The sequence below is a fragment of the Bubalus kerabau genome, chromosome 1, assembly GCF_029407905.1.
Source record: "Bubalus kerabau isolate K-KA32 ecotype Philippines breed swamp buffalo chromosome 1, PCC_UOA_SB_1v2, whole genome shotgun sequence".
Taxonomy (NCBI): Eukaryota; Metazoa; Chordata; class Mammalia; order Artiodactyla; family Bovidae; genus Bubalus; species Bubalus kerabau.
In genome coordinates, this window is record NC_073624.1 from 7,860,306 (window position 1) to 7,887,728 (window position 27,423).

Genomic DNA, 27,423 nt, shown 5'->3' on the forward strand with positions numbered 1-27,423 from the left:
AAGGAAGAGCTTTTTAAAGTTAACTAGATGATGCAGATATTTAAAGCAGGACTTCCCTGGTGGTCCAGTGGTGGATGGTCTGGCTGCCAACGTGAGGGACGTGGGTTTGACCCCTGGTCTGGGAGGATGTCACATGCCGCAGGGCAACTGAGCTGGTACCACAACTAGAGCTTGTGTTCTGGAATCCTAACTCTAGAGCCTGAGTTCTGAAATGAGAAGCCAGAGCACTGCAACTCGAGAGTAATCCTCGCTCGCCGCAACTAGAGAAAGCATGCCATAAATACATATATAAATAATAAAATCCAACAAAACAGACATATAAAGCACACAAAGATTTCCAAAGGGAGGTTGGCTTTGTCAATGGCTGTTACTAGTCAAAGTCTATTAGCCAAGGCTGCTTATTCTGCAGGGAGTAGGGATGGGCCCTGCTTACTTTTGACTCAGTGAGGCTCAGGTTTTAGGTTGCTGAGGTTAAGCCCCTTTAGAAGTCAACATATTATTTATTTGGATGTATTAATGCCATCAATCCCTTCCCAGTCCTTTCTTGCTTGCCTGGATCCACTTTTCCTCTGTCTGCCCATCTGTAATCCCAGCTCTGCTCTCTTCGATGTTGATCTCAGCAGGTGATCTAATTTTCTTTATTTCTCACTTTTCATGGTATCCCTTATACCTATTTTTAAAGATAAGGCTCCTAAGCTCAGAACCTTGTTCAGAGTCACCTCGTGTTGGTAGCAGAGTCAGGCTTTTAGCTTAAACTCATTTGACCCCTCACTATGGGAAGGCAGTGGAGATCAAGAAGGCCTTAGGGAGAAATTTGAGTAGGAGTGTGAAAATACAGATAATGCTGTATACTCAGGAGGATGGGATATAACAAAGGAAGATATAATGACAGCAGAGAGGAGCTTGGCAACTCAGATAAAGCAAGGAGAGAGACAGGCTCCTGAGCTTTACAGCATCTGCCATCTTTATAGGAACACCCAGTGGGTAAGCAATGAAGAGTGGGGTTGTCAGTATGACACAAGGGAGCTGAACACAGTCTCAGGTGTCTCCAAGATGCGTTGGGTTGGGAGTGGAGACAAGGAACCCAGCCACTGACTTTGTTCAGAAGCAAAGATCTGAGAGAGGCAGCGGTTAGGAAGATCAGATGAGGTTGTATACATGAGAACATGATGGAAATCGTGAATTTTGAGGATCATGCTTCAGCAGTTTGAGTCACTGATCTTGGTAAGTGGAGCCTTCCGGAGTCTGAAGACAACTTAGCATCTTGGTGGGGTTAGGGGGAGGGGGAATTCTTCTTTTTCTTATTTTATTTTTTAAAAAATTATTTTAAATTTCTTTTACTTTTGGTTGTGCGGGGTCTTTGTTGCTGCTCAGGCTTTCTCTCTACTTGTGGTGAGCAGGGGCTACTGTCCAGGTGTGGTGCTCGGGCTTCTCATTGTGTGGCTTCTCTTGTTTCAGAGTTCTAGGCACGTGGGCTTCAGAGTTCTAGGCATGTGGGTTTCAGAGTTATAGGCACATGGGTTTCAGGGTTCTAGGCATGTGGACCTCAGAGTTCTAGGCACGTGGGTTTCAGGGTTCTAGGCACGTGGGCTTCAGTAGTTGTAGCTCCCAGATGCTAGAGCATAGTTGTGGCTCTTGGACTTAGTTGCTCTGTGGCACGTGGGATATTCCTGGACTGGGGATCAAACCTGAGTCTCTTGAAATGTCAGGCCGATTTTTTTTTTTTCAGCACTGAGCCACAAGGGAAGCCCCCCTTTTACTTATTATTTCCCCTTTAAATGCAAGAGGAAACATAGCAAAAAACAAACAAAACATGGTGATATATGATCCACAATTTAATATGCCTAACAGCAATCTTATTTTGCATATTATCTACATTTTTTACTGGAGTATATTGTCGAATATACTACATGGGCAATCACGATGCCCATAATAATTCTGTTTCCTTTTGGCATCACATAATAAATGCTTTTATGTATTTCTTATCAGTTTTCACAATTAAAGAACATATTCTACCCTATTAAAGTTCCATCTTACAATTATTATTCCATTTGATTGTGTTAGAGCATGTCTACATGTTTATTTCTAGGCAGTTGTACTTTTGTGAAGTTTTGAAATTCGGTGAGATTTAAATATTAGTGGTGTAAAGAAAGAAATTGTTGGCAAATGTATGCTCCTTCATCTTTGCCTTGTTCCCCAACAGTTTTGAATGAATGAAGATGCCTTCTGCAGACTCTTGAGAATACAGCTCAGAAGAGTCAGAGAACATGAGTTTGTTGAAGGGGCAAAATCTTTAGACGACATAAAACTGGACCTTCTGGATTATTCTTTTCTTTTTTTTTTAATGTGAGTTATTTTATTTTATTTTTTATTTTTTTTAAATTTTATTTTATTTTTAAACTTTACAATATTGTATTGGTTTTGTCAAATATTGAAATGAATCCGCCACAGGTATACATGTGTTCCCCATCCTGAACCCTCCTCCCTCCTCCCTCCCCATACCATCCCTCTGGGTTGTCCCAGTTGCACCAGCCCCAAGCATCCAGTATCGTGCATTGAACCTGGACTGGCAACTCGTTTCATACATGATATTATACATGTTTCAATGTCATTCTCCCAAATCTTCCCACCCTCTCCCTCTCCCACAGAGTCCATAAGACTGTTCTATACATCAGTGTCTCTTTTGCTGTCTTGTATACAGGGTTATTGTTACCATCTTTCTAAATTCCATATATATGCGTTAGTATACTGTATTGGTGTTTTTCTTTCTGGCTTACTTCACTCAGTATAATAGGCTCCAGTTTCATCCACCTCATTAGAACTGATTCAAATGTATTCTTTTTAATGGCTGAGTAATACTTCATTGTGTATATGTACCATAGCTTTCTTATCCATTCATCTGCTGATGGACATCTAGGTTGCTTCCATGTCCCGGCTATTATAAACAGTGCTGCGATGAACATTGGGGTACACGTGTCTCTTTCCCTTCTGGTTTCCTCATTGTGTATGCCCAGCAGTGGAATTGCTGGATCATAAGGCAGTTCTATTTCCAGTTTTTTAAGGAATCTCCACACTGTTCTCCATAGTGGCTGTACTAGTTTGCATTCCCACCAACAGTGTAAGAGGGTTCCCAGTTCTCCACACCCTCTCCAGCATTTATTGCTTGTAGACTTTTGGATCACAGCCATTCTGACTGGCAATGTGGGTTATTTTAAAAGTCTAATTGAATTTGTTGCATTACTCTTTTTGTTTTATGTTTTGATTTTTTGGCCTCGAGGGGTCGAACCTGTACGTCCCACACTGTAAGGTGAAGACTTAACCACTGGACTAATAAACCAAGGGAAGTCCTTGGGTTATTCTTTCATGATACTTTCTATTATGTGCATGAAGTGAAGTGAAGCGGAAGTCGCTCAGTCGTGTCCAACTCTTTGTGACCCCATGGACTGCATAGTCAATGGAATTCTCCAGGCCAGAATACTGGAGTGGGTAGCCTTTCCCTTTTCCAGGGGATCTTCTCAACCCAGGATCAAACCTGGGTCTCCTGCATTGCAGGAGGATTCTTTACCAGCTGAGCCACAAGGGAAACCCAAGAATACTGGAGTGGGTAGCCTATCCCTTCTCCAGGGGATCTTCCTGACCCAGGAATTGAACCAGGGTCTCCTGCATCACAGGTGGATTCTTTACCAACTGAGCTATGAGGGAAGCCCCATGCATTCATGCTAAGTTGCTTCAGTCCTGTCTGACTCTTTGTGACCCCATGGACTGTGGCCCGTCAGGCTCCTCTGTCCACGGGATTCTCCAGGCAAGAATACTGGGATGGGTTGCTATTTTCTTCTGCAGGGGGTCTTCCCGACCCAGGGACCGAACCTGCATCTTTTAAGTCTCCTGCATTGACGGGAGGGTTATTTATCTCTAACATCCCCTGGGAAGCCACTTTCTATTATAAGGGCTCCTAAATCTCGTAGGTGAAGGGAATAATGGACACATTTCAAGAATCCAGATGATGATCAAGGCCTGAATAGTGGAGACAGAGTGGACAAAAGTGGATTTGAGAGATGCAAAATTGAAGTATAATAGATAGGACACAGTATCCACATGGATATTTGGGATGAGGGTTGAGGTGACATTAAAGATGAGTTTAATGTTTCTAGACTGTTTGTCTGGATATCAGTGTCTCTGAGCAAGATGGAGGCTATCACTTCCAGAAGGAGTTTGTTTGGCAGAACATAGAATAATTATCAAGGCATCTGAAAATAGTTCCATTCTCTGCTAAGTATAGGATGATAGGCTCTACTTTTGTGTAATGGTTAGTTTCATGTCTCAGAATGCAAAATGTAGAAACAATTAGTTTGAAAAATTGCTACTCTGAGGTTGCTCTGAAGACAGTAGAAGAAAGGGGACACTTTGGTGAAAGACACCACGCTGTTTCAGACTTCATCATAGCCTGGGTTTAGCTAGAAATATGGCCTCACTTTGGGGGAGATTTCAAAAAGTTCAGAGAAAAGAGGACACTATGATGGTGGAGGCCCTAAAGGGAGGCAGGGGCCCTGACCCTGTTTAGAGGAGTCTGGGGGAGGGCTAGCCTCTCAGGTAACCCAGCACTGAGACAAGGGAGTAGGGAGGTGGACTGGATTGGGCAGGAGGTATTCTTGGAAGGACGGAGGTTCAAGCAAATCCAGCTGAAGCTTCCACATGGCACTGGGATGAGGTCAGAGGAGCTCATGCCAGGCTGGAAAGAGAGGAACAGAAATGGGGATGTGCTTTGCGGTTACAGGTCGTGTGAGGCTCTGTATGCCATGGGGTGAAGACCCAAGTAAGAGGGCAGGGCAGTGGGCTCAGTGGGGATAAGAGGCCCTCAAAAGGTGTTTCAACAGTAGGCTGAAAAATTGGTCCGAGCAGGAAGAAAATAAAAGGCATTGAAGGAAAAAATATCACAAGAGGGACTTCCCTGGTGGTCTAATGGTTAATGACTTCTTGCTTCAGGGGAAGGGGTTCAATCCCTGGTCAGGGAACTAAGATCCCACATGCCAAGCAGTGCAGCAAAAAAAGAAACTGATCAAATAGGGGACAAAAACCAAGAAGAGAAAAGACAGGCGGCAAAGGACTCTCAGAAGAGTGTTCTGTTGGCTGAAGAAGTGAATAAAAAATGTCAGATGACATTTTCATAAAATGATGGGCTTTTTAGGACTGTTTTGAGAATGAATAAGGAAACAGTATAGATGTACCTGGCAGGGGCAGGAGGGGATTAATGATGACAGTTGAGAACCAAAGGCCTGGGCGATCGTTGCAGCAGACTGGATAGGGTAAGAAATGTTGGAGAGCTCACCGCAGCACAGGGCATGTTGGAGAATCAGGCTCGGAAAATGGGCAGCCACTGGGACCACAGCCAAAATGATGCCACAAAACTGGTCTGGGAAGGTGCTGGCTATTGAGGCTATTAAACACCGGCTGTCACAACCCATTTGGCTGTCTGCACTGGGCCTTGGGTGCTGCCAGTGCTGCTGCCCATAGCCACAAAGGATGGCAGCCCGAGTGTCTCTGATGGAGGTGGGGTACCCTACCTCTCCAGCTGCTTGGAAGCCGGAGGAGCCGCGATGAGGCACGCTCGTCTACAATGCGAAGTGAACTCTGTCCATCAAGGTAGAGATTTCCCAGCTAGTGGAAGGGGCATCAGTCAAGTTAAAGATTTGTTTCAGGTTGTAGCAAGGAGACTAACGATAACAGTTGGAGAACTGCAATTGTTTTAGAGGAAAATGAAGACAGCCTGTGCTGTCAGTGGCGATGGGAATGGAGAAGAGGGTGCAGGTTGCAGTGAGTGCAGCAGGTGAATGGAGTTTAATGACTACTTAGATGCAGAGACGAAGGGAGAGCTCAGATGCCTCTGAATGCCTGTGGCTTCAGGAATTGGAAGAGTTGCACCTCCATTAATCAGGCGAAGGTTTGATCCCTGGTCAGGGACTCCAGATCCCACAAGCTATAAGCGTAGCCAAAAAAAGAGAAGCTGGTCTTTGTGAAAGAGCGACAGAGAGAATCCCAGCAGGGATGCCCTGGTTCTAGTTATTCATTCTTAGGTCCAGCCCCTCTGTGTCCCTTTCTCCTTTCAGAGGACACAGCCCCCTGGCCCTCACAAACATTCCATGACCTAAGCAGAAGCTGGAGTTGGCTGCTCTGCAACCAAGGGTCCTTATGAATACCCAGGCAGAACTCTGCAAATATGTGACGCCAGCTGTGTGAAAACCGTTCTTCTGCATCGCTGAAGTGTCCCTGCAGTGTGAATGACCACCTGAAAGGGGTTTAAAGGAGGTGATTTCTGCCGAGGGTGGAAGGAACATCGACGGCAGCAGCCACCTGGCCCTGAGCACCTGCACTGTTGGTGGCCAAGTGGGAAAGCTGGCTTCCACCCAGGCTGGACCTCTAAGTTCTTAATTACTAAGCTAGAGGTTCTCAAACTTTTGAGTCTCAGGATCCCCTTATGATCTTAAACACTGAAGAAACCAAAGAGTTTTTATGGGGGTTGCATCTACAGATATTTACCACTATGGAAATCAAACTGAGAAATTTAAAAGATTTTAAAAGAACAAAAATCCATCACGTTAACATAAATATTTTTATTCAAAGTTTTTCAAAACAAAAGTTAGAAGAGTGGCACCGTTTTACATTTTTGCAAATCTTTTTTATATCTGACTTAGCAGAAGACAGCTGGATTCGCTGGTCTGCTTTTTCATTCAATACGTTGCTTTGGTTGAAGGAAAAAAAGAAAAATTGGCCTTGTACAGACATGCAGCCGGAAAAGGAACTTCGTGAACCTCCTGAAAGTGTTTCCATTACTCCCGCAAGTCCTCAGCACACACTTTGAGAATCACTGCAGTAAATTAACCCGCCTCTTAAAGACTAAGAGATTGAAGTAGTGTTAGAACTGGCAGTTCCGTCCACGGCCAAGGCATTTTAAACAAATTACAAAGGGTGGTGGTGAAGGGAAACCTGAATTTTCCTGTTAACTCTAAATGACACTGATTTCCAATTTGAGTTCACACATTACTCCACTGCCAGCCAAGATAACGTATTAATTTTTTTTCAAGTTAACTTTTCTAAACTAAACTGAGAAAGCGACACGTCATACACAAAGTTAACACCTGTACAGCGTTCTCACAGTTTATAAGGCCTCTTTCTGTGCCCAGATGATCCTGTTTAGTCCTTAGCAGCCACTTCACGGAGGAGGAAGAGCTCAGAGCAGAGAGACCACTCGCCCAAGATCACCATCAGCAGCCAGGCTGTGGACCAGGCTTCCTCGAGACCAAGCGACGTGCTCGCAGGACGATCCAGCTTTGGCTCTGATGAACAAACATCTCACTTTCAAAACCTGGCCTTCCACCCTAGAAAGGGGCGGGAGGGCTCTTTACTTGCATTCACTTTTTGCACATACACAAGAGACAGCGTCTGTTCTAGAATCCAACTGGATTTTATTTGACACAGAATACAGTATGGCTGCCGGAATAGCAAACTGAAAAGACAAAGCAGAAGAGACACGGTTCTATCTAATTTATAATTAAGTAACAGGAGGGCAAGTCATTCAGTGGATAACAAAAAAAACAGTTGAGCTTGATCGAAGAATTCTCTTTTTCTAGTGCCCATACCTGGAAGACAAAGTAAATTATTAATTCATTCCTTATGGTGATTCCCTGTTTGAGACTGTAACACCTGCTAAAAATATATCCGCCAATCTGGTTCAAACTTTGAAGACTGGGTTACAACCCTGGTCTCTGCCCCTTTCAGCCTACCAGCCTCCTGTAACATTGTCCCTACCACCCTCTTCATAGGGATGGTCCCCCACTCAACTGTACTCGCCTGACTCTTTCCAGGTGCCAGGCAGATGCTGGGCAGTAACAGGGAGGAGTCATAGCTGATGCTTGTGAAAGGGAGCTGCACCTGATGGCCAGTAAGTGGCTAAGACAGCTTGAATCTTCTGCCCCCCTCCCTGTGGGCCGCCTCTTCCCCTCAACTCCCGTACTCAGGCTAGTTTAGGGTAAGGCTCGTACAGAGAACAGTAACTGAACAGCCTTCAGTGTCAAAATCTATCACCAGTTCCAATTACAGCCCTGAGTCCACTGAGCACCGCAGAAAGAGAACTGTCGAGAAACTAGGTATGGATCTCAGGTCCTTTCTGATTTCCCCAGACGCCAAAATTTGGCTCCAGAAAGATTTTAACCAATGGCAGGACATTTTTTCCACATATAAGATTTCTTGAACACAGAATCCATTATTATCTTCATCTTTTGTCCTGGCTCTTAGCGGGTAGTTCGCCTCTGATGAAAATGCTTTGTCACACAGATGGAGACCAGGGCGCCAGAGCGCTGCATCACTGTTGCCATCGTCCTGAAAGGCTGCCCGATTCTTTAAGCACTCCCTATAAGAAATTCGCTTAAATATTCTCTAAAAAAGTCCTCACAGGGTACAGCTCCAGCTTGTTAGTGAGAATAACCTGGAAGTTATCCATCAGATTAAAGCATGCTGAAATGAAATTTGCTTCTTATGAATTTGCTTTCCCAGGGCACTCATAACCACAGCCAGGCAGTCACCAGCTGGATAAAGCGACAGTGTCAAGCCCAGCAGGGGGATTCTTCACACCCCCCACTCCTTAGGCCCAGCCCTGGGCACGTGTATGGGCTACGTGAGACAGTTTTGGTCCAAAACGGCACCCTGAGCCTGCTCCACGGCACAGTCAATTACAAAGGCCTCTTGAGAACTTCGAAAATCCCCCTTTCCATTAAAAATTTGATAAATTAACTGAAAATTCAACAGATAAAAAAGTGTTTCACAGAAAAATACAACAGGCATAAAACCATATGGAAAGCGGCCCAACTTTACTCAAAGTTTTAAAATATACAATTGAAAACTGATTTTCACCTGTCAGTAGCTAAGATGAAAACGTCTGATAACGGGGCACGGGCAAGAAATGGAGAATGCAGTCTTCTGCTTCACTGTTTGTAGGGGCTGTGAATTAGTACATATTCTTGGGAAAGGAAAAAATCTGACACTATCAAAAAATGGAAACATACATACTCTTAAACCAGAAATTCCTCTTTTAGGAATTACTAGTCCAGACCGACCATTTGAATTTTTGAAAATTTGCACGCCACGTATTACTTACATGCTACTACAATTAACGGCAGCAACAATAATGACTTAGTTGAGATAACCACAAACGCTGTACCAGAATTAATCCCTGTGAGATAAACCAATGAAACAGGATATAATTCTAGCCCAAAGCAAAGACAGGTGACATTAGTTAGCCCCTGGAGCCTTATTATTGATGTGATTGTGGAAATATTTAATAGCTTGCGAAATGAGAATTTGCAAGCTTCTACTACTACGTCCAAAGACCCTACCTAGATGGCTGGGAAACTCTAGGCTGCAAGTTTCTAATGTTGGTTCACCTTATGCATTTTAAACAGAGACGAGTCCTTGTCTAACCGAAAGCTAGTTTACGAACCAAGCATGTTTTATGTCTTCATCTTCTAAAACTGTGCACCCTCCAGCTTGACGTGAGTCCAAGAATGGCACTGACCACAAAGCCCAACCTTACATACAATGTTGAAACAGCCAGGGACACCTACTTTTGGAATTCCCACTCTCTGTTGTCCAACGGACACACCTGCCGTGTTTTGAGCCAGCGAGAGATGCAGTGGAAGTGAAAAGCATGCTGGAAGAAAAGATACATTTTATTAAAAATAATTCTGTGCAGGCTCAGCCATCTACGGACAATACATCTCAAGGGGAGCAGGGTGGTGATACACAGTGGCTGGAGAAGAACCATGGAAGGCAACACACAATGGGAGACAAGGGTCTACAAGGGCTTACACCCAGTTAGGTACCAGGCCACAGCCCATGAAACGTTTGCGAGGCTTCGTTCCTACCAAATGAAGCACACGTTTAGGAAGCGTGGTGGGTGTTCATGCAATGAGGTCTCTTCCCCTTTCCTAAGGTAAGATGGAGTGGGGCTCCCTGGGTCTCGTCGGCCTGGAGGGGAGGCTTGCTTTCCTCACACACAGGCAAGAGGAGGCCCTCAATCATCCGCGCATTTCAAATTGCCCACTCTTGGTCTCCAGCTCCCTCCCCATCCTGGAGAAGGGAACCCCAGGAGGAGAGGGTTCTCCTTAGCACAGGGAGGTGCATCACCCACGCAAACCACCCAGAACTGCGATGGGCACGTCCCCGACCTTCCACACCCAGCTCAACACTGCCCACAGGACTCTATTCACAGATTTGTTCATAGAGGCATTGATATTATGAAAGCTTGGTCCTTAACAAGCCTCTAGTAGTGGGTGAGACTTTGTCTTAAAAAAGGAATCAGATAAAAAAAATCAGGGTAAGAGGAAGCAGTGTGATGGACATGCTGCATGCAAGCAGCTGGAAGAGCATCAAAAGGCTAGTTCCATGATCAAGATGGGAAGTAAAAGGGCAAAAGTACCAAGAATGCTGGGTGCTAACAGGGAATGAGGAGATGGCCTTCGGATCTGGGGAAAAGGAAAGTCTGTGTGTGTTAGTGACGTGCAGATGCTGATCACAGCACTTCTGCAATGATGCTTATCCTCCAGCCCTGCTCGTGTGAGCAGCATCAGGATGGAGCAACAAGGGTCCCCGCATCTGAGCCACGACGGGTCGGCTGAGGTGGGGACTGGGGAGAAGTGCTGACACCCCAACACACAATCAAAGTTTGGGCAGGCCTGGCTTACAGCCCTGAAACCTGGTCAGTGTGTCTACCCAAACATGCATGGAACTTAAAGAACCATAATGTGGATTATCATCTGTGAAAACTGACTTTCCACACAGACAGAAACAGAATGCAGTGATGAAGACTAGAGTCCATACTAGGGCACTGGGGCTACTCAGAGGGACAAAGACTCCCAGAGTGACGGCCCTTTGCAAGATCCTTTTGTCCTGATGCTCACCCGACTTACGGTCAAAAAGAGGAAAAACAAAATTTCCCAAGGGCAGAAAGTGGAGGCATTTTTTCAATCCCCAGGCAGTGGGGACAGGCTCACCTAAGGGCATTCAGGACCCCCTTCTCCCTCCCAGCTGCCCTACTAGGCTCGGTGTTCAGGGTCCTTGTACTTGCGCCCCACCCTGAAGACGGAGGGAAAGAGGGGCTGCAAATGAGGCTGCTGGGCCAGGACAGCACCCCTGAACATCCTCGATCCCAGCTTTCCTCCTGCCAACAATCTAAGACCTATCAATGGACGTACCCAGTAGCCTCAAAACGCACTGCCTCGTGCTTTACACTTAACAGGAGGGCTATGAACACCTATCACCTCACTGGAGCCTGCAGCAACCCCGCCAAGCGTGACGGGTATTACCATCTTCATTTTACAGATGGAAAACTGAAGCCCAGATGAGTTAAGTGACGTGCCTAATTCACAGAGCCGGTCAATATCATAGAAGACCCAACCTGGGAACCCAGGACTAGTCAAAGGCTTCAGGCAAACCTGCCGCTCTTCCTGGTGGCAGGTTCTCTGAGTGGGACTCTCCTGAGTCACATTTAAGGAGCAGCGCACCGCTTTTCCTTCCACCACAAAGTGACATGGTTCTCACTCTACACCTGGATGCCACGGAGAGCAAGAGCCCGATATGCTTTATGCTTTATCCTTGAAGGTGGCACACGCAGTCCCTTGACCAACAGGGCCTACTGTGAGACTGCCAAAGGGACCTGCAGGAGGTATTCTAGGCACTTTTTTTTTTTTGAGCAGAGAAAAAGGTTTATTGCAGGGCCATGCAAGGAGATGGGTGGCTCATGCCCCACCCAAACCCTGAACTCCTTTAAGCATCTTTTTTTAAACATAAAATCATTTCATCCTGATCATGATGCTAAGCAGTCTAACAGCCCCACTTCATATGAGGCTTACAGGGGCCAATACCTTGCCCGCAGCTGCCTAGCAAGTCAGTCACAGAGACAGGGAGTGGGGGTCTGACTCGAGTGTGGTTTCTTAGGCCTGTGTCATGCTGGGAGCTCTCTGTCCCCTGGGCACAGGACACCCGGAGAGGACATTTTGAGCTCATATGACTGGGACTACATGGCTGTAAGGATGAATGTTTAACGTGCTGGAAATAACATATTTGATGCCTATTATCCTTCACAGCTGTCGCTCCCTGGAAGGCTGTACATTCAGTCCAACGATGCTGCACAAAACATTTCTGTCACGAAGCACATTTTAAAAAAACCCCAAATGCTAACTTGGTACATCTGCCCCCACCTCCACCCCGACCCCCCAGCAACACACACAGGAATGCTCAATTTATTCACCTAACTTAGTTCCACAAGACACTCAGCCTTTAAAAAAATCTGATAAGAAAGTACAGATTTCCACTAACAGAATGTTCCAACGATTGTGCCGTAGGCTTTGAAGTCAATTCTCAAAGATGAAGCCCAACAATGTTGCTGCGGATGCTGGTATACTTCATAGTTGAGACAAACTACTGCCTCTATAACTAATAATTTCTACAGGTGAATAGTACAACGGTTTTAAATGCCTTTTTTTTTTTTTTTTGCTATCTGTGTACCTTTGTGGAGAAAGGTGGGCTAGTCTTTTTTTCCCTAGTTAGTTACAAGATGGGCAAAGCAGGAGAAGCAGTACAAGCCACGCTGGGAGGAAAAGATATTGCCTTACGTTACAGACGCCCCATGCCACGGTGCACTCTTCAGAAGTAGCGGACGCCTGGTTGGCTTGACATTCTATGCCTGCGGGAACAAGAGCGACAGGATCACTGGCCCCCACGAGCAACCACCTTTGACCTCCAGTGGCTCTACCCACGCGCGAGGACATGACAGGACAGGGGGTGGTGGTGAGGGCCTCAACTGAACAGAATCTCAAGCAGTTAATTAGCATAATTGTTTTTTAATGAATGTGGAAAGGGGTGATGAACAGAGAAGGCAGAACTGACTTAATAGTACGCTTTGCAAATAATTCCTCCCCTGATTCAAAAACAGAGCAACGCAGCAAAGGGCACTTTCTAATTCTCAACGTGACCTGACTTGTCCAAATGACAGTGATTCCTCCTAATGTGGTAAATTTAGTAAATTCTTAAAGCCACCTCCTAACTCTTGGTGTTCTGAGAACTGGCGTCTTCTCTATGCGGGGTGAATGTTTGCTCTTGGGCCCTTACACCACCCAGGTTTGCCACATGAAAGCCTCATTGACAAGCTCCAGTCCCTGAAGGAGTCAGGCAGACACATGGAGCTGGTACAGAGCAAATAAAAGGGGGTGTAGAGGGCTGTGGATGCTCTGCGCGAGGACATCAGAACTCAGGTCCTCAAAGCACCGTCAGCACAGCAAGTTTGCGAGGCCGACATGTTGGAGAATTGGGGGTCATCAGCTGTGATGCTTACTGCCCCGAGATGTTTCTGACCAGTGAGTGGAACAAATTACTGCAAACTACCCGGATATCCATTTTAGAGGGGGAAGGGAGGGAACTTAAATGGAATGAAAATTTGACAGTGATCAAGAAAGGATGAGTAAAGCTCTATTGGGGATAAATATTCCAAGAACAAGAATTACTAACGTGTAATTTGCTTTCTCTGAAGGTGGTAACTAAATGGAGTCTTCTTTCTGATGAATAAAAAGCTTCGGGAAAGACTATTTAATAGGAGGCAATTATTTCAAACTTTCATAGGTGGAAGATAGTAAAACTGTAAGAAAATAATGCTGAGATGTTAACTTGGTCTTGGGAAGTGATATATAACATCATAATGCTTTTCCCCATCCTTCAAAAATATGAATGGCAAAGGATCTGAAATCACAGAACTTCTTTGCTACCCAGATTCAGTTTAAAGAGAGTAACTGGTTTTCCTTCTGAAAAAAGTGGAGAACCTAGGGTCTATGTCATATATTCAAAAATATATAGGGGGAACTTCCCTGGTGGTCCAGGGGCTACGACTTTGTGTTCCCAATGCAGGGGGCCTGGTTTGATTCCTGGTCAGGGGACTAGATCCCACATGTTGCAACTAAGACCTGGTATAGCCCAATAAATAAATGAAGATTTAAAAATATTAAAAAAAAAAGAAAAAAAAGAATGCATGGGGGCTGTGAATGTACCCTGTTCAAAGAGATGGCAGAGAAAAGAAAATCTGATGTTCTTCAAGTGGAATCCTCTCACTTAGATGTGGACTATGTATTAAGAAATTAGCTAAGTAAGAGGCACAATTATTATTATTTAATAATGAAACTGTTTCAAGGTATATTACCATGTTTAAATTTTTCTAGGTCTACATATGTTTAGGGGGCTGTCTTTCTATGCCAAGTCCAAACTAGGCTCTCAGTACTTGAATAAGGAAACAAAAATGGCTTCTATAAATAGAGAGAATGGGGGCCAAATTTGTATCTATTCTTTATCAGAAAATTCTTAACAAAGAACAAAAATAAAGTGTACAGCACAGGGAATATAGCAAACATTTTATAATCACTCCAAAGGGAGTATACGTTATACTTTCAATCACTATGTTGTGCACCTGAAACTAATAAAATATTGTAAGTCAGCTACACTTTAACAATAATTTCAAAAATCAGAGATAGGACTGCAATCTAGAATGCCAGATAAAAGGGGATAAGGCATGAAAAATTACTAAAGTGTTCTCAAAGATAAAATGTTTTCAAGCTTTTGGTTCAGAGAGTGAGCATAGGGGTTTAGTCGTTTGCTTAAACGGGGAAGAAATTGCTCACTGTCAGCCTAAAGCAGACAAAAAAGCAGCACGCAACAGGTTCTTATCAGACCCCTGCAAAGGCAGAAGTGTATTTCATGTGACTTACAAAGCTTGAGGACTTTAATACAAGGGCCATCACCACCAGAGGACTGCTAAAGAAGCAACAGCTTCTTCCCGAAGTGAAGAGATTTCACCCTTTGAAAACACTGATGGATCTTTTTTGCGGTTTTAGGTTTTTGTGGTTTTAGGAAAAGACTAACTTATGGGCAAAGGCTGGGTCTAAGCACTTCTGGACAACCCTTCATCTAGGACAAGATTACCAGAGGTAATGGAGAAAATGACACCTAGCAGATTGCATTTTTCAGCAACTCTTAAAAGCACCAAGAAGCAGGGTAATGCAAAGTGAAGTCCGAGGCCATAGTAGGACATACAGCATCAATCTGGAGGCCAAAAGGGAAGTCTTCAGACCAAGAATGCTTTACAGGTGGGTTCAACTGGAGCTCAGCCATAATTACTCATTTACTTACAACTATGTATATAATTATTCATTTAACGCCAAGCCGGAATTTGTTAGAAAATGGCCACTGCTAAATCAAGATTCTTATTTTCATCTTTAAAGAAAAGTCTTTTTTACAAGAACCATAATTCATTTTTGAAAGGAAGACAAGACCAGTTGCGGTGACCAGATTTCTCTTTAGTGTCTGTAATAAGCAGAAGGGTATGTTTCATAAGGGTAGAGACCTGAGCCCAGTCGCTGTTTTATCCTGGAGCCTTGCAAAATGCCCAGGGTGTGAATATTCATCAAGTGAATAAAACACACGATGTGAAATTACTCTGCTACAGGAATTCAATGCTCTCCTTCTGCACCCGACATTTAAAATATATGATAAAGCAGGCGTCTACCTAAAAGCCCACATCGACCCCTCAAGTGTTCAACACTAAGAGAAGACCACCAATGCCTTTGTCTGTCACTGTCTTCTCAAGAAGTGCATTCTTTTGCAACCAGAGACACACATGACTTAATCACAAGAAGTTAAAAAAAAAAGTCAGGATTATATAAAATCATTAAGGATTTATAGAAGAGAGCCTCAAGAAAGTAAAATTTTCTCTGGGAACAACTCCTTGTGAAAATGCGCAGCCAAAAAAAACCAAAAAACAAAAACCAAGGGCAAGCATGTAATCAAAAACCCCACCCAAGCACATGTAAAACCGTGCATGTGTTTTTCTGTGATGGGTCTTGTCTATCTCCATTAAACATCATGGTAGCTGCTGATCTGCTTTGACTGTTGTGTGAAAAAGTGTTAAAACAGGGTCAAAACTCAAAAGAAACCAAGGGCAGTAAATGACCAACACAGACCAAGACTACTTTCCAACACAAAATGTTTGCTTTGTACTTTCCAAGTTGCAGTGATCACAGACTGGTCCCCTATTTTGTTTCTATTCTTCACAGAGCAAGCACCTAGGGAGAAACTATTATATACTAGAACCCTACGCCCGATGCTAGAACACAGCTGTAAATAACATGGAATTATAAAGAGCCAACTAAGTTAAATGACTGCCAGAGAATCTCAAAGGAAACTACAGGACCTCTTGGAAACATTGAACAGAACTGTTGTAGCTTGTGTTTGTGTGTATGTATGGTCAGGGAGAACATCTTTGGGCAAGTTTAAGGTGAGATCTGAAGACCAGCTAGGGGTTAGTTCTGCATGATCTAGTAAGTAGCCCTGGCCACGTATGGCTACTGAGCACCTGAAATGTGGCTAGTCTGAAATGAGACGCACTGGAAGTGTAAAATGCACTTTGAAAACTTAGTATGAAAAAGAAAAAAAGTAAAATATTTCGCTTTAAAATATTGATTACATGTTGAAATTTAAAATATCCTGGATACAGGATAAAATACAAATCATCTGTTTATTAATATGAGTATCAGAAAACGTTAAATTATGTATGTGCCTGCATTTTTGACTTACACTTAGACAGTGCTGAGTCAGATAAAGATAGGGGGAGAGTGGTAGAGAAGAGATGGAGAAGATTCAAACAGGATATATAAGGGTTCTAAACAAGAGCATGGGCACTTCAAGAATGGAGAGAAAGTCAGAGGATACCAGAGTAAAGCAGGACAGCGGCTCAAGAGAAAGCCGAAGAGACAGGTAAGTCATTTAAAACTAAGTTACAACTTAAGTTCTAGAAAGCTGCACATTCTTTGTGCTATTTCTGATTTCAATCAAACCATTTTAGTATCTGGATGAAAAAATGACTGTTTCTGGTGTGATCAATGTTCTGGCCCCTATTACTCTAAGGATACTAACTTCCATCAACAATTAAAACCAAACCTGCTATGTGTTGCCCACTATGTGTAATGAAATATGTGGAAATTGAAATGAAATTTCTTTAGAGCAATGAACTGACTACCGAAGTGTCGGCAGTGATGTCCTCTCACTACATTTGGGGCTAACACTGAAAACCCACTCTTGGGCCTCTTTTCTTCATAAATTTCCCCCAGCAAAAACTAGTGCTGGACAGAACGTTTTTAGCTCAAAGTTAATTTTCTTTCCTTTACTGTTTTTGCCTTTGAGTGTGGTTACATGATGGGAAATAGGATATAGTCAATAGGACCTGGGTGTCCACAATTCATTCTAAATGTGGCCCTGCCATCTTTAGGTTGAGCAGATTTATTCTGAGAGATGGGTATGCCTGCAGGATATCATAAAAAGCTACTTTATTTGAAACTAGATGTAGAAGGCCCCAAATGCTCTGACTATATTTCTTTGTGAAGAAGAAAATTGGTCACATCAGGATAGCCGCAGTCTCTGTAACCTTCTCAACTTCCCCCCATCCTCCTTCAATTACTTACAAAGATCCATAATGTGGTTCCTGCAGATGGCACAGTTATCAACCACAATATCCCAGGCCCAGAGGGCTACTGCATTCCACTGCAAAGAGAAAACGGGGAACAATGCACTCCACTCCTCGTAACATAGACACACACACAACACAAACCACACACACACTCTAGGATTTCATGCTGCACTTACCATCTTTTTGGCCACAAGGACCACTAAACAAAAGAGCTGCTGGATATCACCTTACTCTCATTTATTATTTCAGAGAGCAAGGGCTACACTATGCACACCCATTCTCCCAACAGTTGAGTATATGAACACAGAAATGAATGTCATCTTTTAATTTTTACCTACAGTTTAGGTGGCCATGTCAATGTAAACAAATCAGGAATAATGTGTAAGTGCCTGTTTTAAGTCTAATAATCACAAACCTGAATTATTGCGCAGGCTCTCCTGGCAGTTGCAGGAGAGCTCAATTTCTGTATAAATGAATATCTGCTCTTCAAGGCAACTCTGGAACCAGGAATAGGGGAAAGCAAGGAACAGAATGAACTAAGATGATGATTGGATCATAAAATGGGTAATCATGGGATAAGCCGATAACCAATCACCCAGTGTCAGTACACACCAAGGTCATCACTTAAATCTTACAAGATAATTGCACAACAAACTTTAGAATTTTGTTTCCTATCTGCTTAGACTGTTATATTTAATTTCTGCAAGAGTTTATCTAAAAGTAGCATTTAAGTAACTCAACCTTCTGACTTCTGCAATTATAAATATTCCCAAATTCCTTTTCATCCACGAATCTGGTGCCACTTCCTAAACCTTCATCTCTTTCTAGCCTAATTCTCAGTGTCTGGTAACTTCTTCAGTACTTTTCACACGGCAGCTTCAACTTGGAGGAAAAAAAAAATCCTACTTCTATTCTTCAATATGGCTGCTGGCTGTACCTGAGCATGCAGTGCCCACAATGAAACGACAAAAAGCACCAGGAGGGGGAATATTGTCAGGGTCTAGCCAGATGTTGCAGGAACATCTTCCCCATTTCAGAGTCTTCATTTTGTACATATTTGTTTTACCTTGGTTGGGAATCGGCACTTTTCTCCCAAACTGTATAGTTGCAAACAACCGTAAGGCATTTCATGCAAAAAGACACGTTCCACACATTTCTGCTTTTCCATTTCTACCAGGTCGTTCGCAACTAGTACTCAACTCTCGCTAAATGACACAAGGTTTGAGCTCACATTTTCTTTTTAACAAATTCCACCATGCTTTTTTTTTTTTTTTTTGGACAGGGGGTTTCTGGATGTGACCGCAGGACTGGGGCAGCTTTGTGACAAACCTACAGACCTCTCAGAAGAGCCAAGAGTTACATTCGAGACACTTTTAACTTGGCAGGGGCGAGGGCCGGATAGGACTAATGGAGGCCTCGGTTAGGCGAACACCAGGTCGTGGTCCGTCAGAGGGACTCCAAGTTTCGGACAGGGGCAGGGCACGGAGATGTCCAGCCCGAGTCCTCAGAGGTCTCCAATGCGGTAGGACCTCAGGCTCCCGGCTTTCGCCGCACTGCCCCCATCCTCCACCCGCCGCAAGGCTCCGACTCCCCCCTTCCACCCACCCCACCCGCTCTTTCCCCACCCCTCCGCCACTCCAGTGACAGCTCAAGCGCTTGGCTCCTGCAGCCAAGTCGCAACCGCGCTATCTCAATAAGCACTTCCGTGATTGGCCCCTCAGCCTCTGAACGAAACCAACACCGCCACGGACAGTGGGCCGCAGCCACGCCGATCAATCCTAAGGCCCGCCCCCTGGCTTCCTTTCCTGGTACCCTGTCCCAGGAACGCCCTGAGATGAAGCCCTTTCCTCCGCTCTTCGGTCATCCTCGGGCCTGCCAGCCAGATCCGCGCCTCTCTAGCTTCCCCGAGGAAGGCGCTGGCGAGACCCAACCTTTTTCACTTCAAAGCGCTTCTTGCCCGCGCCGCTGTTGGTGCCGCTCGGGGTATCCACATCCATCGCTGCCGCCATTTTGGAAACACACGGTCTGTCGGCCGGATACTGCGCCTGCGCGCTAGGCACGCCTCGCTTCCCCTCCCACCCTGGTACCTCCTCCCTCACCCCACCCCTCACTGGCGCGCTAGGGGCAGGTAGGGGCGGAGCGTGTAGCCACGCCTCTTAAAGGCGCTGGCGCTGGTTTCCCCCCCAACCCTACCCCCTCACACACCTATCCCGCATTGGCCGAGAGGAGGCGGAGGCCGGAGTGGCTGGGGCGGGGCGGGGCGGGGCCGGGCCGACGCGAGCGAGCCGGGTGGAGACGTTCGAAAGGACTCGCTCTTGTTGCCCTCCCCCGGGAAGCCCCCAGCCACACTCTCAGCTGGGGCGGCGGCTCCTTCCTCCGCCTGCACAGCGACCTGCAGCACCGGCTCCGCCTCTCGTTTCCCGACGCCGCGCAGCACCCCCTGCCCGCTGGTCCTCGTCGCGTTTTTCCGGGGAAGGAGCAAGGGTGGGCGTCCCGCCTCCTGCTGCCGCCGAATCCTAGACCTCACACTGGGCTTTCCAAATAATGATCGGCTTTTGAACCCGGCGGAGGTGCTTACCCTCCCTGAAAGGCCGTTCGATTTCCTGATTCCAATCCGGGAAACCCTCAAGATTCAGTGGGAAGATGGTCTCCCCTCCTGCCCAGTGCCCTCCCCAGGACTGAACTGAACAGGCATTCTCCAGTCCTGCCTTCACCTGCCCATGAAGGAAGTGGACGGAGGAGGCTTAGGAGCCTGGGGAGGTGCCGGCTCCAGCCTACCCCAAATATACCAGTCCGCCCTGGAAGGGTCAGTGGTTAAAGTGCACGATTTCATCTTCACTCGCTTGAGCACACTCTTCCCATTCCTCAACGAGTGCTCATCTTTCTCCTTAATTTCAGCCCTCTTTCCTCTAGTTGCGCTATCATCGCATTTGAAGTCGCTGCACTTTTTGAAGTATTTGTGTGAGGTATTTGCCACTTATTCTTACTGATCATTCCTTAACCGCAAAAGCACCTGTACTGTCACCCTCCCATCTCTAGACCAGGCTCCACTTTTTCATCTCTAATCCTGCAGAGGTATGTCTCTGCTCGATCACTCTTAAAATCTTGTTTGAAATCTCATATTTTCTCTTACAAGAAAATTGAAGAGTAATGGATTGTGTTGACTCCACTGTTAAACCAGAATAAATAGGATTTGCTTCCTTGTCTTAATCGTAAAGAACAACAAATCTGTGGAAACACCACCACAGCTTTAACCAGACAAGAATATACAAAATTTGTGTGAGAGGAAACCGTACAAAGCAAGTTTTATTAAATTAATGATTACATTTTAGGAATTCAGTTATTTGTTTTCCTGCCGGAGTATTGGAAAACCAGAGTAAATTAAAGTATTGAGGGCATATGTATCTTCATTCAACAAATTCATTGAGTATGTACTGAGTCCTGTTGTAAATGGGAGAGATAGAGTGATGAGGAGTCAAACACCCTGTAGGGAAATAATATACGAGTCAACAAACATATCAGAAAATCGCAGGTATCAATAAGTAAAAAAAAAGTCATGAGTCTGAGGGGAGATGGAGGCAATATTAAAATAGGTGATTATATAGGGCCCCTGTGAGGAGTTAACATTTCGGCTGAATTCCTTGCAAGGGCCTAAAAGACCCTGTATGATATGCTTCCCATTCATTTTACTGAACTTTTCCCTTTAATGGTACATGTACCTTCCAACTTTTTGTTTACTCATTTATTAGATTTATTGCTTCTGTGTGTCTGGCCAAGGGAAGGAATATTTTATTATTCTCTTTATTTTTGACTGCCCTGTGCAGGTTGCAGGATCTTTGTTTCCCGACCAGGGTTTGAACCTGGGCCCTCAGCAGTGAAAGCTTGGTATCCTAGCCTGGGAATTCTCTATTGTTTTCTTTATTGATAACAAATACTCCTAGAACAGTGCTTGTGCTTGGTCTGTTGTATGTGCCCACTATGTGTTGAATGAATAAATTTGAAGCTTATGGAGCAAGGGTGGTTAAGAGATGAGACAGGCAGGTAGGGGTCAGATAAGGTGGGGATATTATTGTAGATGTTATTGGAAGGCATTGGAGGGGTACAGTGTAAGGGAGGGGACTAACGGTGACATGTGTGTGTGCACACGTGCTCAGTCATGTCTGAGTCTTTGCAACCCCCTGGACTGTAGCCCACCAGGCTCCTCTGTCCATGGTATTTTCTAGGCAAGATACTGGAGTAGGTTGCCATTTTCAGGGGATCCTCCCAATCTAGGGATTTAATACGAGTCTCTTGTGTCTCCTGCATCGACAGATGGATTCTTTACCACTGCGCCACCTGGGAAGCCCAAAAGTGACTTAATCTGATTTGAATTTTGACAATTTTTAAACTTTGTTGGAAGAAGGTATTGTAGAGATACAGGAGAGGAAGCAGCAAGAGTTTGCAAGTTGTTTGCTCTGTGAAGAGCTACAGTGGGGCTGTTCCATTAAGCTATGAAAGCCTCATGTACTGATCTCTCCTTTGGATGTTTTCCTGGCTGTGATGATTGGCCATGCCTTTCTGTATACTAGCTCCTGCTGCATAAACTTTTTGTAGACCCCATATAGATTCTTACCCTTCATAATTTTAGTTTACAATGCAATAGGCTGTTCAGTTTAGCTCTGTTCAGTTGATCCACCCATTCATTCATTCAATAGATATTCCAAAAATATTCACAGAACCTGCTGTGTGTCAACTACACCATATTGCTTTAGATATTCTAAGAACTTGGAAAAGTCCCTTTTCATCATTGAATTCACCATATGTAGCGAGAGAGGCAATAGTCAGTTAATGATAATTCCAGTGAATTTTAGGAAAGGAGAAGTAAAGGGTGCCTTGAAGCAGAAAGACTGCCTGGAAGGTAGAGGAAGTCCTCTTAGAGGAAATGGTATGAGATTGAAGGAGAGCCAGACAAAGAAGCCTGGATGCAGTGGTATGCTGGTAAATAAAACAAAAGAGCTGTTGGGACTCCCTTGGTGGTCCAGTGACTAAGATGGTAAGCACCCAATGCTGGGGGCCCAGGTTCAATCGCTGGTCAGGGCATTGGATCCCATGTGCCACAACTAACAGTCTGCACGCCACACGAAAGATCCTGTGTACAACAACTGGCACAGCCAAATGATAAATACTAAAAACAAACAAACAAACAAAACCAGTTCTTAAAAAAGAAGTCAAGTTCTGATTTGTAGCTTTAGCAGTCAGACTGCAAAATTCCCAAAAGGTTAACAGTTGCTCCTGCAAACAGATGCAGTTTGGCTCCAGCACTCACACACACTGAGGGATGTGGAAGAAGGTGCCATTCCAGGTAGAGCCAACAGCATACAGGAGGGGCTGCAAGCATAGAATGCACAGCACACTCGTAAAGAAGCCTGGAATGGCTCAAACATGAAGAGAACCAGTGAGATAAGAGTCTGCAAAGATGTGCAAGAATCAATTGTTAGCCTCTTCTCCCAGTTCCGTAAGTTGGTATCTTGAAATTGGCCATAATCGTCCTATTTATGCCATGGAAATTGGCAACTGCTACAACCAGGGATTCCCTTATCCTCCTAGAGTCAGTTGATAAACATTTACCACTGGTATGAACCAGGTCATGCAAGAATGTTTGGTAGAGCCATGCAAAGAGTTTTGCTCTTTATCTGCAGTGATGAGAAACCACTGAAGGATTTTAACCAGTCACATGGTCAGATGGGGCTCCCCAGGTGGCACTAGTGGTAAAGAACCCAGCTGCTAACGCAGGAGATATCGGATGCAGGTTCGATCCCTGGTTCAGGAAGATCCCCTAGAGGATGGCACGGCAACCCGTATTCTTGTCTGGAGACTCCTGTGTCCATAGGGTCACAAAGAGTCGAACACGCCTGAAGTGACTCAGCACAGGCTCAATAGTTGTGGTGCAGGGGCTTTGTTTCTCTGAGGCATGTGAGGTCTTCCTGGATTGGGGATTGAGTGTCTTCTGATTGGCAGGCAGATTCTTAACCACTGAGCCATCTGGGAAGGACCCCCCACCCCCGACCCCTGCCCGCCCGCCCAGTTTCCTTAAGCTGTAATCGACAGTACTGTAAGATGTTTAAAGTGTACATCCTGATGATTTGATACACGTATATATTGTGAAAAGATGTCTCCCATTAAGTTAATTAACACACCCATCACCTCACAAATTTCTTTCTTCTTTTGTGTGTGAGAACATTTAGGTTCTACTTTCTCAGCAGATTTCAATTTTACAATACAATGTTATCAAGTATAGTCACCATGTTATATGTTACATCCTTGAGTAAATCTAATCCATTGGTTCCCCCCTTCTATGACTGATAAGATTATTCCAAGTTTGCCAACATGATTTTGTGACAGTTGTCAATGAATGCTTTGTAAAACAAAATACTTTGTAAAACAAAAGTCGCATTTAAAGCTATGAACTTTAGATTTGAAAATAACACACAAACACCAACCACACATTCTTATATTGTTTTATAGTTTATTTTCAAAATGACAGTAACAAATGCTCTTCCCTTGTTGGGGAATGATGTATTTATTTTCAGTCAATAGCTCCTTAAAAAGTAACAGCATTTTGTCCAAATTGAACTTATATAATTGCACAAAAGTCAAACAAAGCATTAAGAAATGCTGGCAAAGATTGCAGTTCTCTCAGCTCCTCATGAAGCAAACCCCCAAAGGCCTGGGTTTCAGTGGAGACCCCTGACCCGAATAATACTGATGCTCACCCCGAGTTCCTCAGGCACACACAGGCGGAGGTGAGAGCAGCCAGGAAGACCCGCATGCTTTGTGATAGTGGAATTCTGCTCTACCCCTAGGGCTTAGAGATACAGTCATTAGAATTAATAAGCACTTCAGCTTGAAGTATATTTTGTTCAGGCTTAAAACACACCCTTATCAGCTTACATTCTGGGATACAGATCCCACTTCAGGAAACTAAAAAAAAAAAAAAAAAATAGGACCACACCATAAAAACCTCTTCCAAGCGAGGTCCTGTATGCTGCCACCCCGGCCCTCATGTACTTTCTAACATACATACAAAAATAAGTTACATGATCGTTGATCATATGCCAGCTGAGGGATGGTAGACAGAGTCTAACTCAAAGCCCAGCTCCTGTTTTATTGACAGCAGTTACTGGAAGGACTCTGAAGTCACGGCTGGGCTGGCGGAAAGCCGCTGTGCTGTGCTTGTGATCTGACATGGACACAGGACAGGGAGAGGCAGCATCACGCATCATGTCTGCAGTCTTTCTATTATTAAGAAAGTTTAGGAGGATGTTGGTTATGTATGTCTTAAAATATGTAACAAAGCCCATTTTTAAAATTTTAATGAGATATAGTGTCTATCTGGGGATTTAACTTATTTTATGGCTTTTAAACCCAATTAACATATAATATCTATAGTTGTTTTCCTTTTCTGACCATACGAAAGTTAATGAAAAGATAATATTTTGAAAGAAGATACACGAAGACAGCTTTAAGTCACTGTGAGAGGTACCTTCCTAACTTGGGTACAACTATGGAAGAGGAGAGTTATTATTCTACTTCTTAACTGCTGTGTTTCAAGTTAAAAAAACATAGTTATAGTTTCTTTATCACAGAGAAAAATAACAACTCCTGAATACTTTCACAGCCATAAAAGTATGTGGCAGAGGCAACAATGCTCCTCTCCTAGCCTGTTCTTCCCTAAAGCAATTATTTTCTTAAATTTATGTTCTAACAGCATGTTTTATACATTTTGGGCTCATATTCAGGTTTAAAGGAGGTGAATACACTATTTCCTAAAGCAGCCCCCTATGACTGAAGCTCCCAAATAAACCATCTGCAGGGGTCTAGCCCCGTTCACTCTGCAAACTGAGTTTAACATAACTGCATTCAATGCTGTATGGAGGGGAATGCTGGCCTTTCCCATTGCCCGTCCAGTGCTAACATCCAACAAAGGAAAGGATCAGAGGGTGTTTACAGCTACTGGCTGGGTTCCATGTTTTGCTTTTATCAGCACTAGAGGAAATCACAGAATGATAACTGGGTGCTATTCCCCTGACTCTTAACAGGGTGAGCAGAGGATCTGCCCTTGGCCAGAGAAGCAGCTTCAAGGCTGTGCTCTGAGGATCGGTGTGGTAAGAGTCTATAAAGACAGCAAGGATATCTGGGAAAGGAGTGCTCTTTAGATTGAAAACAGACAGATGGTGGTCTGGATCTAGAGCAGATACATACATACTTTTCTTTCTCTTCCATTTCCTTCCTTATCAAGAATCTAAACACCTTCCAGGTCCCAGGCAACCAAATAGTAAAAAAAAGCTCAAAAATGTTCTGTTCGATAGCTAGTGTTGCTGGAATCTGGACTGTGGCTCAGTGATGGGGCTAGAGAACACCAGTGCCCTGAGGGCTCACGTGGGCTCCTGAACAGGTAAGGCAGTATTATGGAAGGTACACACTGGCCACCCACAATCAGACAGGTGGCTTTCAATGTAGGCAGACTCTGGTGATTAGCTCTAAGTGTAAGCATTACACAAAAATTTTATGATATTAGGTAGATCTCAGGAAAAATGCAGAAGGGGAAGGACCTGGAGAGAATTTTCCACAAGTGCCAACTGGAATGCACGGACATATGTAACCAACATCTTTCCTTATATCTTAACATTAACCTTGTCTCGGTCATTAATTCTACAGAATTAATGTTAATAAAGTTGCAGTAACATATAGTCCAAAAATGCAATTTTTCCAAGTTTCTAGCCACAGAAAACAAAAAGACAACACACAGACTCACACAGACTCGCACAGCTGCAGCACTCCCCAAGGGAATGCATGAACAAGTGTCCACACAGAGACCCCGGGAAAGCACACACACACAGATGCCTGCGTCCACCCCTCCTGCACCCGAGACCCACGCGGGCTGCCGTGAGGGTCAAGAGGCCCTACTGCATATCTGTTCGATGTCCTTCATCTCTTTGGGACAATCTGCAGAAAGGACGAGCGGGGATGCCTCAGTCACCACCACATCATCCTCAATTCGTACACCAAGACCACGGAACCTCTCAGGGGCATCTTGGTCGTCCTCCGGAATATAAATTCCTGAGAAGTAGAAAAAAAGAAGTCGAATGTTTGATTCAAAAATGGCAGTGACTGGATGATTTGGGGCAAGTAAGTTAACCTCTTTGAGTTACAATTCATCTGTAAAGCCAGGATCCTAATAGTACCTACCGATAAAAATGTGGAGTGAAAGTGAGATAATAGATATAAAAATGTCTGGTATATAAACCGTCAAGACTTAAATTGAAGAAAGTAGGGAAAACCACTAGACCATTCAGGTATGACCTAAATCAAATCCCTTATGATTACACAGTGGAAGTGAGAAATAGATTTAAGGGCCTAGATCTGATAGATAGAGAGCCTGATGAACTATGGAATGAGGTTCTTGACATTGTACAGGAGACAAGGATCAAGACCATCCCCATGGAAAAGAAATGCAAAAAAGCAAAATGGCTGTCTGGGGAGGCCTTACAAATAGCTGTGAAAAGAAGAGAAGCAAAAAGCAAAGGAGAAAAGGAAAGATATAAACATTTGAATGCAGAGTTCCAAAGAATAGCAAGAAGAGATAAGAAAGCCTTCCTCAGTGATCAATGCAAAGAAATAGAGGAAAACAAGAGAATGGGAAAGACTAGAGATCTCTTCAAGAAAATTAGAGATACCAAGGGGACATTTCATGCAAAGATGGGCTCGATAAAGGACAGAAATGGTATGGACCTAGCAGAAGCAGAAGATATTAAGAAGAGGTGGCAAGAATACACAGAAGAACTGTACAAAAAAGATCTTCATGACCCAGATAATCACGATGGTGTGATCAC

At 44.3% G+C, this 27,423-nt stretch overlaps 2 protein-coding genes across 4 annotated transcripts in view; both read right to left on the reverse strand.

The window, feature by feature from the left end:
• Positions 1 to 7,440: 7,440 nt before the first annotated feature.
• On the reverse strand, positions 7,441 to 19,666 carry RBX1 (ring-box 1). Of its 2 annotated transcripts, XM_055566496.1 has the most exons (5): positions 19,483 to 19,640; positions 17,547 to 17,625; positions 12,663 to 12,733; positions 9,615 to 9,700; positions 7,441 to 7,634 (listed from the first exon to the last, which is right to left on the reverse strand). In XM_055566496.1, the coding sequence occupies exons 1-5, from the start codon at positions 19,558 to 19,560 to the stop codon at positions 7,622 to 7,624; spliced, it is 327 nt and encodes a 108-aa protein (XP_055422471.1). In that variant the 5' UTR covers positions 19,561 to 19,640; the 3' UTR covers positions 7,441 to 7,621. The 2 variants fall into 2 exon arrangements, with proteins under 2 accessions (XP_055422471.1, XP_055422463.1); XM_055566488.1 differs by lacking the exon at positions 12,663 to 12,733 and having other exon boundaries at positions 19,483 to 19,666.
• A 4,370-nt stretch (positions 19,667 to 24,036) lies between these two features.
• The window catches only part of XPNPEP3 (X-prolyl aminopeptidase 3), a 44,326-nt gene continuing 40,939 nt past the window's right edge, over positions 24,037 to 27,423 (reverse strand). For both annotated transcript variants that reach the window (XM_055566514.1, XM_055566507.1), the window contains one exon: positions 24,037 to 26,650. In XM_055566514.1, the coding sequence (XP_055422489.1) occupies positions 26,484 to 26,650 (167 nt within the window). In that variant the 3' untranslated portion in view covers positions 24,037 to 26,483. The remainder of the gene's footprint in view (positions 26,651 to 27,423) is intronic.

Coding starts and splice junctions, on each gene's coding strand:
- RBX1 (XM_055566488.1), bottom strand. CDS start 19,560: ATGGCGGCAGCGATGGATGTGGATACCCCGAGCGGCACCAACAGCGGC. Junction 17,626..19,482: donor AGCGCTTTGAAGTGAAAAAG/GTTGGGTCTCGC, acceptor TTCTCTTTGCAG/TGGAATGCAGTAGCCCTCTG. Junction 7,635..9,614: donor AGAGAGTGGGAATTCCAAAA/GTAGGTGTCCCT, acceptor TTTGTCTTCCAG/GTATGGGCACTAGAAAAAGA.